This window comes from Crocodylus porosus, unplaced genomic scaffold (assembly GCF_001723895.1).
Source record: "Crocodylus porosus isolate Cpor-Errol unplaced genomic scaffold, CroPor_comp1, whole genome shotgun sequence".
Taxonomy (NCBI): domain Eukaryota; kingdom Metazoa; phylum Chordata; order Crocodylia; family Crocodylidae; genus Crocodylus; species Crocodylus porosus.
The window spans coordinates 85,777,740-85,796,704 of record NW_017728947.1 but is presented as its reverse complement, the minus strand read 5'-3'; the positions used below and the strand labels follow the sequence as shown (position 1 = coordinate 85,796,704).

General features: G+C 42.2%; 1 protein-coding gene across 2 annotated transcripts in view; it reads left to right on the top strand.

Annotated features, from left to right (window-relative positions):
- PTPN21 (protein tyrosine phosphatase, non-receptor type 21) overlaps positions 1 to 18,965 on the top strand; it is a 68,770-nt gene that overhangs the window by 45,602 nt on the left and 4,203 nt on the right. Inside the window, exons 8-16 of one of the 2 annotated variants that reach the window (XM_019552381.1) lie at positions 1,247 to 1,335; positions 5,942 to 6,029; positions 6,979 to 7,058; positions 8,363 to 8,464; positions 9,140 to 9,200; positions 9,504 to 9,588; positions 13,796 to 15,249; positions 16,625 to 16,762; positions 18,316 to 18,537. In XM_019552381.1, the coding sequence (XP_019407926.1) occupies positions 1,247 to 1,335; positions 5,942 to 6,029; positions 6,979 to 7,058; positions 8,363 to 8,464; positions 9,140 to 9,200; positions 9,504 to 9,588; positions 13,796 to 15,249; positions 16,625 to 16,762; positions 18,316 to 18,537 (2,319 nt within the window). The remainder of the gene's footprint in view (positions 1 to 1,246; positions 1,336 to 5,941; positions 6,030 to 6,978; positions 7,059 to 8,362; positions 8,465 to 9,139; positions 9,201 to 9,503; positions 9,589 to 13,795; positions 15,250 to 16,624; positions 16,763 to 18,315; positions 18,538 to 18,965) is intronic. The other variant, XM_019552382.1, reaches the window with a different exon arrangement.

The window sequence follows — 18,965 nt, the reverse complement described above, 5'->3', positions numbered from 1 at the left end:
CCGTGTTGGTTGCCCCTAAGCATAAGCTCCCCTGCTGGCCCCTCATGGACATGTGCCAGAATAATTCTCTCAAAAAGCTTGCCCAGGATTGAGGTAAGACTAACTGGCCTATAGTTTCTCAGGTCCTCCTTCCTCCCCTTTTTGAAGATGGGAACCATGTTGGCCGTCTTCCAGTCCTCTGGCACTACACTAGACTACCATGAGTGCTCATAAAGCCGTGCCAAGGGTCCTGCAGTGACCTCAGCCAAATCCCTCAGTACTCAAGGGTGGAGGTCGTCTGGACCAGCTGATTTGAATACATCCAGTCCCTCCAGAAGTTCCTTAACAAGTTCCTCCTTGGCCTAGATGCACCTCCCCTGGGGTGTAAGGGGGGTCCAGAGTGGGGGTGGCTGTTCCAGTCTCTGCCCAGGAAAATGGAGGCAAAGAAATCATTAAATATGATTCTTTGGGTAAATCCAATGTCTTTTATTAGACCAACTCAAATAGTTGGAAAAATTCTTCTTTGCAAGCTTTCAGGTACAGATACCCTTCATCAGGCTGAGGAAGCATCTGCAGTTGGTCTGTGTTCTTCTTGGATGGAATAGTAAAGCAGCCAGAGGCCAGTACGTATGCAAGAAAGAAACATTCATTCCCCTTCCTTCCCACCCCCGCCTGTCTCTCATCCACTGACTAGCCCAATTTACATTTTCTCTGGCTGGCTTTCTTGCATATGTTCTGGCCTCTTGCTGCTTTACTATTCCAACCAGGAAGAGCACAGACCAACTGCATATGCTTCCTCAGCCTGATGAAGGGTACCTGGTACCTGAAAGCTTGCAAAGAAGAATTTTTCCAACTATTTGAGTTGGTCTAATAAAAGGTATCATATTTGTCCAAAGAACCTTATCTGCCTATGTCCTTAGACCAACATGGCTACAATCTATACCCCTGAAACATGGTTGGGGGAGGAGGGGAGGCACTTTAATTACAGTGGCTCTGAGAACCGCTCTCATTAAAGTGCCTGCAGCTTCTTGTGTATTCAGCATCTTGCACTTGAAAATGGCAGCAGGGGTGCTTTAACTAAAGCTGAGTGGGAACACTGAATACATGAGACACAGAAGCTGCTGGAACACGCTAATTAGACTTGATTAATTGAGTCTGCTCCAATGCGCTATAATTACAGTGCATCAGAGCAGTGTCCTCGCACACAGACAGGCATCCAAAGAGTTTTTTTTCTTGTACTTGCTATATTTCTGGCTACTACTTGCAGGACAGTCAGGGAAGCGACATATTCGTTGGAGCTTGTCTTGACGGTGTCTTTGTGAAACACAAAAATGGTCGGCCTCCTGTTGTATTCAGGTAAGTGTCAAACCCCATAAGAATAACACAGAGTATTTTACAAATGTCATTTGATGTGCTGCCTCAGCTACTTTGGTGGCATCTTTGAGAAATAGCATTTTTATTCATTTGCAGTGCTTTTCACAGCTTTAAATATATATGAGGTCAATTCAAATTTTGTTTGTGTAATTGCTACAATTTAAGCCTTGTTAAATTTATTATGTATTTGCAATTGCTAAACTTTCTCAACAAAAAATACACTTGAAAAGGAAGTATCACTTTACTTTTACTGTCTTCAATAGGAGATGCACGTATGCATCAGTGAACAGAATTTGTCCTATTGAATGAGAATCTAGTAGCTACACATCTAGAGACTTATTGGCTTTTAGTGTTATTGTGGCCAGGTATACCTTGTTTTTGGTGGTTTTCATCTGAGGAGATTGAATTTTAATTAAGAGCCAAATCTTGCAAACCTTATAAAACTCTTGAGTAAGTGGCCCATGCACTGTGGATCTCTGTCAGGGTCCAAGGTAGCAACCTGCCTGTATGCTGGGAGCTTTGGTTAGTGACTTTCCATAGTTGCTATCTTGTCATTCGTGTCCTTGCTCATGCCAGGCACCCTTTTTATGCTCTTGCAGGGAGTGCTGTTGTAAAATTTGGTTTTACTGTGCTTTTGACTGTTTTTGTATACAGTAGAACAGAAACAGCTCTATTGGGTTTTCTGGCTTTCCCTGCTAGTAGTTATAAGGATTTGGTTCTGTATTTTGAATTGCTTTGTGAAGACAGTATTTCCCTCTTATGGGTTTGCCTGTCTGAGGTATATTGAAGATGTTACATCAAGTTGTACAGTTGTGTGAGATTGGAAGTTATCAGATAAGCTATAAGGGCGTTTATACATGTGCTCAGGGAGTAGGGGGGCACTTTAATTAGAGCAGCTCCAACAGCATCATGTGTATCATCAAATGAGCTTTAGTTAAAGTGCCCCCACTACCACCATTTTTTAGCATGGGGATGCTAATACATTTCATGCTGGACTCTGCTGAAACGTGGTAATTACCATGCTCTAGCAGACTCGATTAAGTGTGTTGGAGTAGTCTCATTGCATATGTATAGGTGCCCTAAGAGTGTATAGAGTATCGTCAATAAAAATTCTTTTTCTCTTGAAAAAATTGCCAGAAGTTAAGTGGCTTCAGCTTTTCCCCTTATCTTCATATAGTTGATCAATAGTTAAATACATGTTGCTTCTCAGACTTCAGCTTCTTACATGTATAATTTTGTCTTGCATTTATTTTCATGTATCCAACATAGACATGAAGAATTCTTTTTCTAGCATCTAACTTTTACCTTCTTTTCCATACAAGGGGGCCTAGCTGCACTAGATTACAAGATTTATAGTTCTGTTTTCCTACATATTCTTGTACACATCACAATCACAGAAAATTACTTTTGCTTTCCAAAAAGTGTATTTGTTTTTGAAGTAACTAAAGATACATTTGGAAATGTTTACTGTCCCACAGACTCCTTAAGTGGGCAAAGATGGTAGGAATAAAATTGGCACCATTATGTAATATATCTACAGAAAATACTCATGTTCCATTTCCAAAAGCTGATTTAGCCTGTCAGTTGGTTGTATAATTTTTACTTGCTTCACTGCCAATTACATGATTTTAAGTGATTGTTTAAACAGCATCTTTTCAAGGATATAGTCATGGAAGATGTAACATCTTAACTATTATCTTAAAGAGCTTAACTGCATGAACTGATAGCAGTGAGTAAGGATAGGCCAAGGAGACCTGGATTCAGTTCCCTGCTCTACCACAAACAGGGGTGCACCAATACCAATAGCCAATTTTTAAGGAGGCATATCGGCCTATACTGATCTGATTTCTGATACAGCTGCGTGCAACTGGTAAGTCTGTTGCAGTGGAAAGGAAAGGGCATGAGGGGGGAGGGGCAGATCAAGGCCTATGGGGCTGGGGTAGGTACTGCCCAGCTCAGAAGGGCATGGGGGGGAGGGAGGCATGTGCCCCCCAGATCTGCACAGAGTGGGCTGCAGCTGCAGGCTGGAGCTGGCGCTGGCACTGTGCCAGGCTCTTTCTGGCTGGGGCTGAGACGAGCTGCGCTTGGGGCAGGTGGTGGCAGCGCTGGGAGGTGGGCTACAGGGGGTGCTTCAGCTACCCCAGATTTTGCTGTAGGCCCCCCGTAACTTCCCCTTTCAAGCACCACTGTTACCTGCCCCAAGCACAGCCCCTGCCCCATTCCCTCCCTCGCTGCGGGGGGCACTGATCTGCACCCCCCACATCCCTTTCCTCCCCCCTCCCCTTCCACCGTAACAGATTTACCAGCTGCACGCAGCTCTCCAAGCTGCCAGGCTGTGCTCCTTGCTGCATGGGTGCTGCACTGCAGCTGCGCACATGCACGGGCATTTATCAGCCAAATTATCAGCCACATTTGGCCGATTTCTGATGCAATCAATTTTCTTTATATCGGTGCTGATCCAATATTGGACTGATGCATCGGTGCACCTCTAACCACAGATGTTTTTTGCAATCAGATTTATCAAGTTATTTTGGTGTCTGAAAATGGAAATGGATAGCTAGTGAGATAGTCAAATGTGCCTAGCAAATGAGACATGAAACGTGGTTTCTGCAGCTCTAAGCATTTACCCATCTTTGTAAATCTGACCCTTCTCTGTCCATCAGTCCCCTGTCTATAACACTAGGATGATGATGATTTCCTACTTCACAGTTGTGAGGATAAATAAGTACATTAAAGATTGTGAACCAATTAAGGTACATCAAAATTCAGGTACTGAGGACCAAAAAAACACCTTCATTGTAATCTGCTATGAAAATTATATTTTACCCTGTTTTTATGTAGTACCAAGTGCAAAATGTGTAGTACAGTGTCATTTGTTTTTTAGGCACAGTGCTTCTGGCAGTTGAAATTTGAGTAAGAAGTCAAGCATACGTACAATTTTATATATCTTACAGTTATGTCAGAATTTGCTTTTCTCTTAATTAGAGATGATGTTGATGCAATTAAGAATTCATGTAGCTCAAGTCGTTAAAAGACAAACAGTACAGCATGAATAGCAAAGCATTATACATTATTAATGATACTATCCCAGCTGAAGAATTGTAATTATATCCCCTCTTCCTTTTAAAATAGTTTTAATGGGCAGGCAAGAAGTGTTCTGCTTATTTCCTTGGTACTGCACAGTTTGCTAAACTTGATTCACATTGATCAAAAAGAATATTAATTAATCTCCACTTAACCCAGGGGTGGGCAGTTATTTTGGCTGGAGGGCACTTAACGAGTTTTGGTGACCTGTCGAGGGCTACACAGAAAATCTTTCAGAAGATATAAAGTTAACAAATTATAGATAAACAAATCATATACTAAAAATCAAACATCTACTTACTATTATGTTAAATATTTTAATTTTATTTCAAAAAATAATTTTTGTCCTTATCTGTGTTTCTTAAGTAGTGTATCTAGAGGCAACTGCATAAGAGCTCAAAATAGTCTTACTCTTGTATATTATATGTGGGGGAGGGTGCGGAGGTGTGTTTGAGGGGTTCAGGGGCGTGTGTGGGGGTTGTGTCCAATGGGATGAGTGTACATGTGTGGGCGTGCAGGTCTGCCTGCGCACTAGGTCACAGGAGCTGGCTGGGGTGGGGGAAGGAAGCGGGGGCAGGGGGTGCATGCTTCAGAGCTTGCCTGGGTAATGCATTGCAGGCATGTTGTGCACCCCCCATCTGGCCCTGCGGCATTCCACATGGGGCTGGGCCCCTCCTGCTCCCACCTGGGGTAGCCTGCTCTGCACTCGTGCTGGTGCCCACTCTGCCCCCCTTTCCCTCCCTGTCAGTGACTCCTCCTCCTCCTCTGGCTCCTGCTGCACTGCTCCAGGCAGTAGCTTATGCCGGGAAGTCACAGGGATGTGTGCCAGGCACCACAAGCCCAGTGAGATGAGGGGGAAGCTGCAGTTGGGTAGCTTCTGTCCCAGTGCATGGGGCTCCAGCTCTTGGCCATGTTCTATCCATGCCGCCCACCCAACCACCCACGCACCCAGTGCAGTGAGCAGCCAGCCACCTGCAAGCTGCCAAGTGGATAGATGGTGGCCAGGACCTGGAGCTGGATTCCCACATGCCAGGGCAGGAGTTCCCCCCAGCCTGGCTGGGCCTGTGGTGCCCAATGCGCATCTGCATGGCTGCTGCCTTTCCCTGTGCTAGCTGCTGCTTTGAATGGCACAGCAGGAGCATGGGGGAGCCAAGAACATCCAGGCAGCTGCAGGAGCACCAGGAGCAGTCCCGCTGGGAAGCTATGCATGGTAGCCAGGGCCATTGGTGGACAGGAGGGCAGTACAGGGTTCCCCAGTTGAGAATGGGCAAGGCTTGACCCTTTGCAGACTGCCACAGGGCTAGCCGTGGGCCAGATATAATCAGTTGGTGGGCATCTCCCTGTGACCCAGACCCAATCAGTTGGCAAGCCACATCCAGCCTGCAGACTGCGTTTTGCCCACCCCTACCCTAACCCCTCAAGATACTTTTTGTTCCTAGGTTACCTTTGCTATACCATGCAAATGCAGAGCTTAATTCCTGCACTGTTTCCCTTCTGTCCTTAGGTGGCATGACATTGCCAACATGTCCCACAACAAGTCCTTTTTTGCACTAGAGCTGGCAAATAAAGAAGAGACCATCCAATTCCAAACTGTAAGTGAATTAATTTTTAATTTGTCTTTCTATATCACCAAACCACAAAACAGGAAAGACTTTAAAAAGCTACTTTTGTCCAAATATGTTTCACGTTTGTATTTGATATGTGATAGATTTAAGTAAGGATAACACAAATATTACAGCATTTTAATTTCTGTGGCTGGTTCAGCCATTTTCTAGCAAAGTAAATGATATTAAAAATTCAGCCCTTTAAGTAAATAAACTTAAGGTTTGATCCCTTTTCAGAAGGTGCTGTATAGCCTTTGATTCAGACCTCTTCCTAGACCTGAAATGCTGGAGGCTGCAAGTGAGAGAAGAACAGTGGAAAAAGCCCTGATCATGCCCAGTTCACTTTCCCTTTCGTCATCCTCTCTCTGCCACAGTGTGACACAGGATACTGGGCAAGATGGGACCTATGGTCTGACCCAGTGAATGGCACGTCTTATGTTCTTACATATGTTCTTACGTGCTGAGCATTCTGGTCCAATCCAAGAAAGTACTTAAGCATGTACTTAATTTTAAGTAGTGCTTGGAAGTGAATGGTACTATTCACATGTTTAAAGATAAGCACATATTTGAGGCCTTGCTAGATTGAATCAGTGCTGAGCATCTTATAGAATTTGGCTCAAAAAGAATGTCTGTTTCCCTTTTCAAAGCTGTAATTTTTCCAAAAGGCATAGGAATGTGATATATACAGTATAAAAGATTGTTCAGTTTTATGGTTCCTAAGATTGTCTTCAAGAGAAGACTGTTATTTTCGGTTCCATTAGGCCTGCGAATTTACTCAGGTTTAAGAAACTTGAAAACTTCCCCCATCACAATGAAGAGGAACCAAATCTTGTTTTGATGCGACTAGGTGGTAAAAGTCTTTCGACTTTGATGCAATTGAGGGTTGAGCCTGCATAATTTTTCTAATACATGTTTTGTTTGATTGTGTGTTTGGCAGGAAGACATGGAAACAGCAAAATATGTGTGGAGGATGTGTGTGGCCAGACACAAATTTTACAGACTAAATAAATGTAGCATGTAAGTAGAATAGTCTTGGAAAGACTCCAAGCATCTGAATACCGTAATGAATGTAAATGTTGTATATCACCTGTAATTTATTGTAGATTACAGTAATTAATTACATGTTATGCTTTTGACCAAAGATTATTTGCCAATTCTAAGATTTACATTATAGAAACTGCTTACATTATACACTTGCACCCTTATAATAGAAGACTGTTTTTTTAAACTGGAGACATAACTAAAATCATAACATTCTTTATGTTACTGGATCTCAGTTCTGTAAGTGCATTTATGCATGTGTGCATTTATGTGAGCTATTAATACTATTGTATTTGCAAGGTACTGAAATCCATGGAGTTCTGAATGCACTTTTGACTGAATTGTTAAAGGATGTTGGACTTATTTTAGGCAAGGGAAGTACATGTAGATTTCTTGACAAGTGCTGGGTTGATGGTTGTAATGTATGAAGTCATTTAGATAGATACAAAATCCATATAGCTGAAGTAGTATCAGTAAATAAAAATAAATAAAATACAATTAAGTAAATTAAATTTAAGTGGACTAGTTCCCCAGATACAAATCAAGATCCCAACTCTTGTCTTCTCTTCTACATTGAAATAATTCTTTTGCTTTCTGTCAAATTACTAGATGTATATAAGCCTGAGACAAACAATTTGGGCTCAGTGGGTAGACTGTTGTATTAAGTCTAATTCCCTGAATACTTAATTTCATTCCTTTTTTCATAGCCAAGCACTAAGTTATTTACAAAAGGCCTAATTCAGAGCCTGCTGAAGTCAGCAAAGAGATGATGCCACAAAAGCTTCTAGTACAACTGATTGACTCACTTGTTATAACTCTCAGAAGAGTTGTAGGATTGGTTTGGAATAGAAACTAAATTGCCATCACAGCCTCTGAAAAGAGAAAGGGGGACCTTCTTATTTGAAGTTGTATGTTTGTGGGAAGCATGTGGTGTTGTTGTCTGAAGTGTTATCTGCTCTGTTGTTACATAGTGAATGTCAAACTCCACAGCTGTTAATTCTTCATCTTTCACAATAACTGCTTTTTGTAAAATAATTGAATCGTTTAGAACAGTGATTCTTAATTTTTCCCAGACTTGGAACTTCCTTGCAGATACTCAAGACTTTTCTGCTATTCTGCAGTATTAGAGGGGCAAGGTTATCTTGTTATCCAGGCTGCAAAACGTTGTTTTAGACCTGCCTAAGCTCAATTAAAATGCCTTCTCTCTTGGTAACAAGTGCCTTTCTTTTCAATATACTAGTTGACTGTCTCCATTTTGTCTGCATATACCTTGTCTTTAGAGATTCCCCAGACTCTCCACCTGTGGAAGGCTCTCAGAAATCTTTCCACATTCTTTCTTTTCCACGCTTTCCAATCCTTTCCCGTCCTACTCTTCCCAAAGGGTGAGCTGGAAAATTACCTATCTTTCTGAGATGTTGCATGTCCTGTTGTGTTTATATTGCCCTGGTATCCTCCTGGTCATTGTTTTACTTACAGCTATGGGGTACAGGAACAGTGCAGGGTTGAGAAAATGGTCTGTATGTTTCTGACTAGTCCAACATTCAGTTATTTGGTGAATACAAAATGTTAGTGATAGTGACAATATTTGCATGCCTAAAATTTTTGTTCAAGGATGCAGAATCCTAATTCAGCTGTGGCAGTGGTTTAGTATTTGTATAATGTGGCATGTGTTGAGGCTTTTTTATTGGTAATTATGAAGACAACCATCCTGGCCAGGGAGCTTGCAGGGTAACACAGGGGTTTGAATTTAGTGGATGACCATAGGAAAATGGCTACTAGGGAAGCCCATTGTGCAAGAACAGCCTAGAGAGGAGGGTGAAGAGAAGAAGCAGTGGAAATAAATGGGTCCCTCCTCACCCTTTTTTTTTTCCTTGCTGGTTTTTCTAACAATGATAGTGATTTGAGCATATAGGCCTTCCTTTTGGGACTGGTGGGAGGCAAGATAGGGCCTAATTCCAAGTACTGCTGCTGCCCTGAATGGAGGTCATGAGCACCTAGCAGGACTGGATCTAAAAGTGTTCTAAAAAAATTAGCTCACCATATGGCTTTCTTTATAGACAAACCCAGACTGTTACAGTGAATCCAGTTAGAAGACGGTCTTCTTCCAGGATGTCTTTGGTATGTATATCAAGTAGTCTCACAGTTGAGCCCACTCTTGCTTATTGTCTATGTTTAACTACTGTTACTACCAACACTATTTTAATTATTTTGGATACTTCAGTTTTCAATTTAAAATCTTCCAGTGTGTGTTGGAGACTGTTCTAAGTGTCTCACTACATTGATGGCTTTTATTCTTTTCTGGTCCTGTGAACCAATATTTTATGCTTTAACATTAAGAGAATTCATTTTAGAATAGCCCCTCATTCTTCTTTTTAATGTGTCCTGTAGATTTTAACTACTTTTAAAAACCTTCTTTTTTAGCCTAAGCCACAGCCTTACATGATGCCAGCACCACCTCAGTTGCATTACAATGGACACTACACGGAACCATATACATCATCCCAAGGTAAATTAAAATGTGGTTGCAATGTTTAATTCTTAAATTATTCTACATGCAGATGCAATCATTAAAACCACACAAGCGCCAATTTTCATTTACAATAACACCACCTTATACGATTTTGGAAGTAAAAAAAGACTGGGGAAAAGGGGCCAAGAGGCTTCCTTGGCTCACCAGAGAAATCTAGAACAGCCTAAGGGCAAAAAGGGGGGCATACAAGCAGTGGAAACGGGGAGAGATTCCTCCTCAGCTCAAAGTTGTAGGGAGGCAGTTAGAAAGGCCAAAGCTACCATGGAACTGAGGATGGCATCCCAAGTTAAGGATAACAAAAAATTGTTTTTCAGATACACAGGGAGTAAAAGGAAGGCCCAGGGAGGTATAGGACCATTACTGAATGGACAGATGCAGTTGGTGACAGACGGGGGACAAGGCTGAACTCCTCAATGAGTTCTTTGCCTCAGTGTTCCTAAACAAGGGGCAAGACAAGTCTCACAATGAGATTGTAGAGGGGCAACAGCTGGGCACCAGACTACCAAGTGTTGACCATGAGATGGTGCAGAGTCACTTGGAAGGACTGGATGCGTTTAAGTCGGCAGGCCTGGATGAGCTCCATCCGAGGGTACTGAAGGCACTGGCTGATGTCATTGCATAGCCGCAGGCAAGAATATTGAGGACTCATGGCACATGGGCCAGGTCCCAGAGGACTGGAAAAGGGCCAATGTGGTCCCTATTTTCAAGAAGAGGAGGAAGGAGGATTCAGGCAAATATAGGCCAGTCAGTCTTGCCTCCATCCTTGGCAAAGTCTTCGAAAAGATTATTAAGGCTCATATATGTGAGAGCCCAGCAAGAAAAGTTATGCTGAGGGCAAACCAGCACGGGTTCGTAGCAGGTAGATCATGCCTGACTAATCTAGTTTCTTTTTATGACCAGGTTACAAAACACCTGGATGCAGGAGTAGGAGTAGATATAATTTACTTAGACTTCGGGAAGGCCTTTGATACGGTATCCCACCCCATACTGGTGAACAAGTTAAGAGGCTGTGACTTGGATGATTACACAGTCCGGTGGGTGGCAAATTGGCTAGAGGGTCGTACCCGGAGAGTGGTGGTGGATGGGTCGGTATTGATTTGGAAGGATGTGGGCAGTGGGGTCCCGCAGGGCTCAGTCCTTGGACCGATACTCTTCAATGTCTTCATCAGTGACTTGGACGAGGGAGTGAAGTGTACTCTGTCCAAGTTTGCAGATGATACAAAACTGTGGGGAAAAGTTGACACACCAGAGGGCAGGGAACAACTACAGGCAGACCTGGACAGGTTGGACAAATGGGCAGAAAATGATAGAATGCAGTTTAACAAGGAGAATTGCAAAGTGCTGCATCTAGGGAGGAAAAATGTCCAGCACACCTACTGCCTAGGAAATGACCTGCTTGGTAACACAGAAGCAGAAAGGGATCTCGGAGTGTTAGTGGACTCCAAGATGAACATGAGTCATCAGTGTGATGAAGTCATCAGCAAAGCTGACTGCACTTTATCATGCATCAGCAGATGCATGACAAACAGAACCAAGGAGGTGATACTTCCCCTCTATTAGGCACTGGTCAGACCGCAGTTGGAATACCGTGTGCAGTTTTAGGCGCCACACTTCAAGAGGGATGTGGATAACCTGGAGAGGGTCCAGAGGAGGGCTACTCATATGGTTAAGGGCTTGCAGGCCAAGCGCTACGAGGAGAGACTAGGGCACCTGGACCTCTTCAGCCTCCACAAGAGAAGGTTGAGAGGCGACCTTGTGGCTGCCTATAAATTCATCATGGGGGTGCAGAAGGGAATTGGTGAGGCTCTACTCACCAGAGCACCTCGGGTCACAAGAAATAATGGCCGTAAGCTAGCAGATTTAGACTGGACATCAGGAAGATCTTCACTATTAGAGTGGCCAAAATCTGGAATGGGCTCCCAAGGGAGGTGGTGCTCTCCCCTACCCTGGGGGTCTTCAAGAGGAGGTTAGATAGGCCTCTGGCTGGGGTCATCTGAACCCAGCACTCTTTCCTGTCTATGTAGGGGGTTGGACTCAATGATCTATTGAGGTCCCTTCCGACCCCAACATCTGAATCTATGACCTTAAAATGAGGGCTCGTTGCATTATACTCTGATGCCCCTTTGCACACCTACAGTTTTTTTAAAAAGCCATAGAAATGTGATTCAAGCCCCCAGTATTGCCTTTGTTGCTGTGTTTGCTCTAATTTTACTTATGGAAAGATATGAGTATGTGACAGGGAGCTAAGAAAATGAACACTGATTTACTGATTATGACCGCAGTAGATATAGGTGTAATCCCTTTTGGATGAGGTTAAATTAGCTGATGGCTACTCTGGTTATAGGTAACTTTGAGGAGGTGAGGTACTGAACAGAACTGAGTAATTTCTTCATATCCCTGAACCTCTAGGGTGCCAGTGAGCAATAAATTATCAATGGACTTTGTGTCTTCCTTCCTCTGCATGCTGCAAGGAACCAGCTGAGGCCCTGAAAGCAGTAGAGACTTCCAAGGGTCAGGTGCGAGAGACCCAAGCAAGAGAAAGGCTTTTATTGCCTGTTATAACTAGTATAGAAAATGGTTCCAAACTTTTTTTGACCAATTAACCACTGTCAACACCCAGAATTTCTGCTGCGCCACAATGCATCCTTGCCATCAAACTTTTAATAGCAAATACTTTCAAGACATACAAGGAACAATTTTTTCCATCACTCTTGTGATGTGCTGTGGCGAGCATGATCTGTAAACCAGTGTGGAAACCATTGGTATATGAGTAATTAGCATAGTCTATATAGAAAGCAGAAACATTAAGGGCATTCAGGAGATTATGGTTGGCTTGACAAGGAGTTTTCCAGTAGCAGCTTAAAAAAAGCTACATGCACAAAAACTACATAAAGTGGTGACTCCTACAAAATGGAGCAACTGGCCTGGAATCCATTGTTTCATATATGTTGAATGCATAAAACAATAGATAACGTACTTTGCTACATACAGTGAAACCAGTGATAGGTAAAACACACATCAGCAATAACTGGTTATACTTTAAAATAGTCCCAGATTTTCCTGAAAACTTTAGTTTGATATATATATATATTTTTTAAGGAGTTGTTCCCTTGGCTGTCAGTAAGGTCACTTATTGCAGGTTTCACTGATATCTGTTTATAGACAGTGAGTCTGATTTTGCTGCCACTTACGCTTGTCTGTATGGTAAAGTTGAACTGGTTTAGTTGTGGCTTCCTGAATAATTAAACGCAGAGTTTGTACTGGTTTATTTCAGTTTAAGAGTAGCTTAACTTTGGTTTATTTTGCTTAATTAAAATCTGTTTGTCAACCCAAGTGAAAGTTGGAAAAAGCTATCCTTAAAATAATGTATCCACATGGGAATTTGCACTGGTTTAAATTGTCACCTTAGCAGGGGTAGGCAATTATTTTGAGCAGAGGGCCACTTACTGAGTTTTGGCAAGCCATCAGGGGCCGCAGGTAGCCAGGGGCAGATAAGTATTCATTTTCTGAATTTTTGAGGGGCCCCGCGGGCTGGATAGAACGGGCTGGTGGGCTGCATCTGGCCCGCAGGCCGCATTTTGCCCACCCCTGTGCTAAAGCAATAGCCCACAAAGACCAAGCCTCATATGGGTACGTATCGAGAGTATTTATATCCCTGGGGTAAATAAAATCTAAAGAAAGATGATCAGAAGCAGGCTTACAGTCTCTTCCATTTTTTCCCAGATGTGGCCCAGTAGTTCTTGTAATCCTCCTGGTCCTCAGTGGATGCAATTGCTGTAAGGCTTTGTGAGGCTTATAACAGTTGAGGGAAAGTCTCCCCTGAGCCATTATTAATCAGTTCACATAAGTGACTAGGGAGAGGAGGCAGTGCCATACACAAGTCTTCCCCATGCTGTATTAGAAATCAGTACAGTGCCAAAGGCAGATCCAGTAAGTAAGACAGAAATATTATCAATAGGTAGCAGCTGTGTAGTGCAGTGTATTAAAAGATTTGTAGCTCTAAATCTTCCATTGCTGCAAGCCAAACAGTGGTCAACATGGAGATATGGCTGTATTTTTAAACCCATGTCATGATGGGAGAAAGTTTTTGAAAATACCAATATCTGATTCAAGATGTCTCATAGAAGTTGCTTCTTTATGTTTGGACCTAACGGTAGAGTTTGTTTAAACGCTTTCTTTTCAGATAACCTCTTTGTGAACAATCAGAACGGATACTACTACCACTCTCAGACTAGCTTGGATAGAGCTCCACATGACTACAATGGTAGAATCCGCAATGGTAGTGTCTACAGTGCGCACAGCACAAACTCTTTGAATAACCCACAGCACTACTTGCAGCCATCTCCCATGTCCTCTAACCCAAGCATTACTGGAAGTGATGTCCTGAGACCTGATTATGTCCCATCACATCGACATAGTGCACTAATACCACCTTCTTATCGGCCTACCCCAGATTATGAAACTGTGATGAGACAGCTTAACAGGGGAATGATACACACGGATAAGCAGAGTCATTCAATGAGAAATCTTAACATCAGCAATTCATATGCTTACAGTAGACCTGATGCCCTGGTTTACAGCCAACCTGAAATCCGAGAACATGCTCACTTCACTTCCCCTCAATCTAATCACTATCCGTTTAACCTGAATTACAGTTTTCATAGCCAGTCTCCATACCCATATCCTGCTGAAAAGCGACCAGTTGTTGGAGCAGTCAGTGTGCCGGAGTTGACAAATGTGCAGCTTCAGGCTCAGGATTATCCAGCACCAAATATCATGAAGACTCAGGTCTATCGACCGCCTCCTCCTTACCCCTACCCAAGACCTGCAAACAGTACTCCAGACCTTTCCCGACACCTTTATATAAGCAGCAGCAATCCAGATCTCATCACAAGACGAGTCCACCATTCTGTCCAGACATTTCAGGAAGACAGTCTGCCTGTTGCACATTCTCTTCAGGAAGTGAGTGAACCCTTAACATCAGCGCGCCATGCTCAGTTACAGAAAAGAAATAGTATTGAAATAGCAGGGCTGGTCCACAGCTTTGAAGGAGTCAGAATTAAGGAGAGAACCATGTCAGCATCAGCAGCAGATGTGGCCCTTCCAAGAGGGTCACAGCCCAGTGTTCTAATGGAAAGGACAAAGCAAGAAGAAAATGAGGAGCAAGAAGAAGGCATGAACTGTGGTCATAAAAAGTCTCTTTCAGATGCAACTATGCTGATTCACAGCAGTGAGGAGGAGGAGGAATTTGAAGAAGAAAAAGCTCATACAAGTTTGTCTCCTCTCTCTGAAGGCCAAGCCCAGCTTTCTGGTATCATGGGTGGTCATCCTTCTGAGTCTCTTTTAAGTTATCCTTACAGTTCTGTTGCTTCACCTGCTGGCCCTTTGCATATCCTTGAACCTAAGTTACATATTACAGAGCCAGAAAAGAGGATGAAAGATATGAGCCCAGTCCATTTACTAGCTGAGTCACAGGTGCAGAGAAGAGGTGAAGGTTTGCTGACTCCATCTATGTCAGAATCTGACCTTACAACTTCAGGAAGGTACAGAGTTAGAAAGGACTCTGTGAAGAAGAGACCTGTGTCTGATCTTCTGTCTGGGAAGAAGAATATTGTGGAAGGTCTTCCACCTTTAGGTGTAAGTAGATATTTCTTTTTGTTTTGTTTTATTTTGTTTTGTTTTGTTTTTTTCCAGGGCTCATGCTGGTAGATAGAACATGTCTGATGAGTTTTAAAAATACACCTCTCAAGAGTTTTGAAATGTACCAACAAATGTCCACCCCCCATTTTTATTTTCTTGTTTTCTCTCCTTTCTTCCCTTCTGTACCTCTTTTCCCCTCTATTTTCTGTCACTGTTTCACCCATTCATCTGGTCCTCCCACTTCCTATTGGATCAATCTCAGATCCATGAGGAGCTAGCTTCTGATGCCCTTTCCGGCTGGAACAGGAGTAGTTTCCTCCTCTCCACTAGCAGCTTTCTGACAGCATTAGACCCATTCTCTGAGTTGAACCACAGGACTTGAGTGGTCATGTGTATTTTCTAGACTCTTCTCCCTCCCCCACTTAACATAACGTCATGAAGCACTAGATGTACCATCTCCTTTTCCCTCATTCTTTCCCATGTCCTTTTCCTTCACCCTTCTTTCTATTCACTTCCTCCATTTTTTCTTTTCTTTCCTCCTCAGGTTCCCTCTCCCCTTTTGTCTCGCCTTCTAACCATTCTGTGTCTTACAAATTCAATTTCTCCTGGTCAAGCAAGCTACCCATCTCTTCCACAACTTCTGCTTTACAAAATTTTATATGTTTGTGCACAACTGTGCAAAGTCATTCATGATCCTCTCTGGCTTTACTTCTTTGGTATATTTTGCAATTCCTTAGGGCAGGGGCTTTGTCTTTCTGTGTGTTTGTACAGTGCCTAGCACATTTTAGGTGCTGCTGTAAGGAATGATTTCCAAGGCACTTCATTTCAGCCTCTAATTCTGTGCCCATGATTTAGTATCTGCAGTTCATTGAAGGCACACTTTTTACTACTGTGATACCTTAAATACCTGATTTGTAGGTTCAGTGAAATGCTTAGACACACCTAGATAAGGTAAAATATACCTACAAAATTGAGATCATTTCTGAAAATTGGGTCCACAAACAATGTTGTCTAATACAGATGAAACTGATTGTATATGTGGTATTTTTGTGTTTTATTCTGAACTGTTGGAGAGTCTAATTCTGTTTAAGAATGTCAGTCTCTCCAAACTGCTCCTTGGCCTAGGACCTAACCTGTAGAGAACAATATTTCCCATTCTTGTGAAGTTTCAGTAACTTGTCTGGAATGAAGACAGACTGGTGTCGGGTCCTGTGAAAGAATGTGGTTCTACCACCAGAATCTTTTACCACGCTGGCTTTCAAAGATAATAACAAGGGTAGTCCTCTGTTCCAAAAGCTGAACCCCTCCTAAGTTTGCTTTGTTATTTGTCCAGTGTTTTCTAGAGGGTATAACTTTATTTTTTTTCTGGCAGGGAATGAAAAAAAACAAAACCGATGCAAAAAAAATAGGGCCCCTAAAGCTAGCTGCCCTAAATGGACTAACCTTGTCTCGAATGCCTCTGCCAGATGAGGGTAAGGAAGAGTCTACTAGAGCAACAAATGATGAAAGGGTATGTCTCAATTTTCTGGAATATTTGCTTTCTCCTTAGGACTAGAATCTTAAAAATGAAATACATTAGCAAAGGCTAACTGCTAGAACATCTTAGTTTTAAATTGAGTCAGATGTAGAGGGTAATTGGTGAATGAGACTTGTAATTCCTGACGGGCTCTTGGTAAAAGTACCTAAGAAGACTAAGGATGGGAGTTGTATACAAGTTTATAACTCCTTATTTTCCTTAGATTTGTGTAATTTGCCTTAGCCCCAGTCCTTGGGCAAGTGGGCAGTATATAATATTTATAGTTTTTTAAGTTGGAACCAAACAGCTGGGAAAACAGAGAGTCTTCACTGAACCCTTCAAAGGTTTCAGAGATGTGTGCCCTCTGTGTGCACATCACCTCATTTCCTTGTTAAGCAGCCTCATCTGAAATACATGTTAAATAGAATAGGACTGTGCAAAAGATCCATCAGGATAAGGGAGCAGTTTTCTAATGCTGCCCTCAAAGAATGGGGCTGTTGATGAGGTAAATACTTAAAGCTTTAAAAATGTTGCCACTGTTCTAGCACTGAGTGTACTTGTGCTTGATGCTCTATAAATTGAACGTTCCTGGCTGAAGAAGTTTGCAGTCTAAATAGGAGATAGACAAAATAGTTCAGGCACATGTAATAGAAAGAAGAAAGAAGGTCCAGTTTCACAGGATTTCAAAGGTTCTTAGAATATCAAGTTTACTTTATGTTTGTTCAAAGTCTTTCATGCTCAGCTTTGTGATATGGTGCCCTTTCTTGTCCATTCTGTGCTAGAAATCTTGGCAAAAAAAAAAAAGTGGAAGAGGCTGCTGCTCTGGAGTGTTTTAGTATAGACATTGTCAGTAGAGATTTAGTGCTTTTTCCTGTAGCATGTGGTAATGGCATCTGTTTGCAACAAAATTCCTGACTTGTCTGATAGCTACATGGACATTCAGATGTTAACATGAGTCTGGCTGCTTGTGACAACAGAAGTAGTTTATTGGCTTAAATCTCTGTCTTATTCATTTAATTATTTTTGCCAAACAGAAATACCAGAAGTCTCTCATGATTTAGAAAGTATTTGGTTTTGAAAAAATAAATTGGACTTCCATCAAGTCAAAATACCCAGTCCAACCTGCTAAACTGAGCAGAAAAGTTTCTAAACATCTTCATCCAAATCTGGGGAAATGCCGTAATTACCTTGTCTAGCAAAACTGGTTCCATGTCTGACTGTGTTATCTCTACAGAAATTAAAAAATCATTTTTGAATGTTATTTACCATCTCTGTGTCTAACTGCCATAGCTTGAAGTTCTGAGTCAGCTCCCACTTCAGCAGAACTCCCACTGCCTAAAGATTTGCCTGGTTAAGGACTTCAGAATTTGCCACTCCAGGTTTACTGTGACGTGCTATACAAACAGGGATATCTGGGAAGTAATTACAAAAATTAGAAATGAGAAAAATCTGTGCATTTTATTTATATTAAATTATTTTCACTGCATTGTTACTAGTAAAACTGAATTGGGCTGAAAGTTTGTATGCTTTCTTCTTCTGTCTTGTAGTGTAAAATTCTTGAACAACGGTTAGAGCAGGGCATGGTGTTTACAGAATATGAGCGGATTCAAAAGAAAAGGCTCATTGATGGTGAGTGTTCAATAGCCCGGCTCCCTGAAAATGCTGAGAGAAACAGGTTCCAGGATGTCCTTCCCTATGATGATACCAGAGTGGAGCTGGTCCCAACCAAAGAAAATAACACAGGTTACATCAATGCATCTCACATTAAGGTAAGAAAAGTACAGCTGAAGAAATGTTTGTCAGTTGGTTCTGTACTTAGAAATATTTAGATTGAAGAAAAAATATGGTGGCTGGGGGGGCAGTTAATATCTTGTCTGTTCTCTTTTTCCTTTTCATGCTAATGTTGACTTTTTGGGGAAGAGGTGTTTTTCTTGGACAGCTGGAAAGAATTCAGGATCAGGTACTGGAGACATCTGCTGTATGGCATTTATTCCATCACTTTTTTCTTTTTGTGCTAATGGGAGGCAAGTTTGTACCTTAAAGTTGTGGAAAAATCTGTAATAACCCTCAAAACCAGCAGCACACTTATAAGATGGGAAACTCCCTTCTTGAGAGCATGGAGGCAGAAAGGGATCTTGGAGTCATTATTGACTCCAAGATGAACATGGGCCAACAATGCGAGGTCACGGTTGGCAGG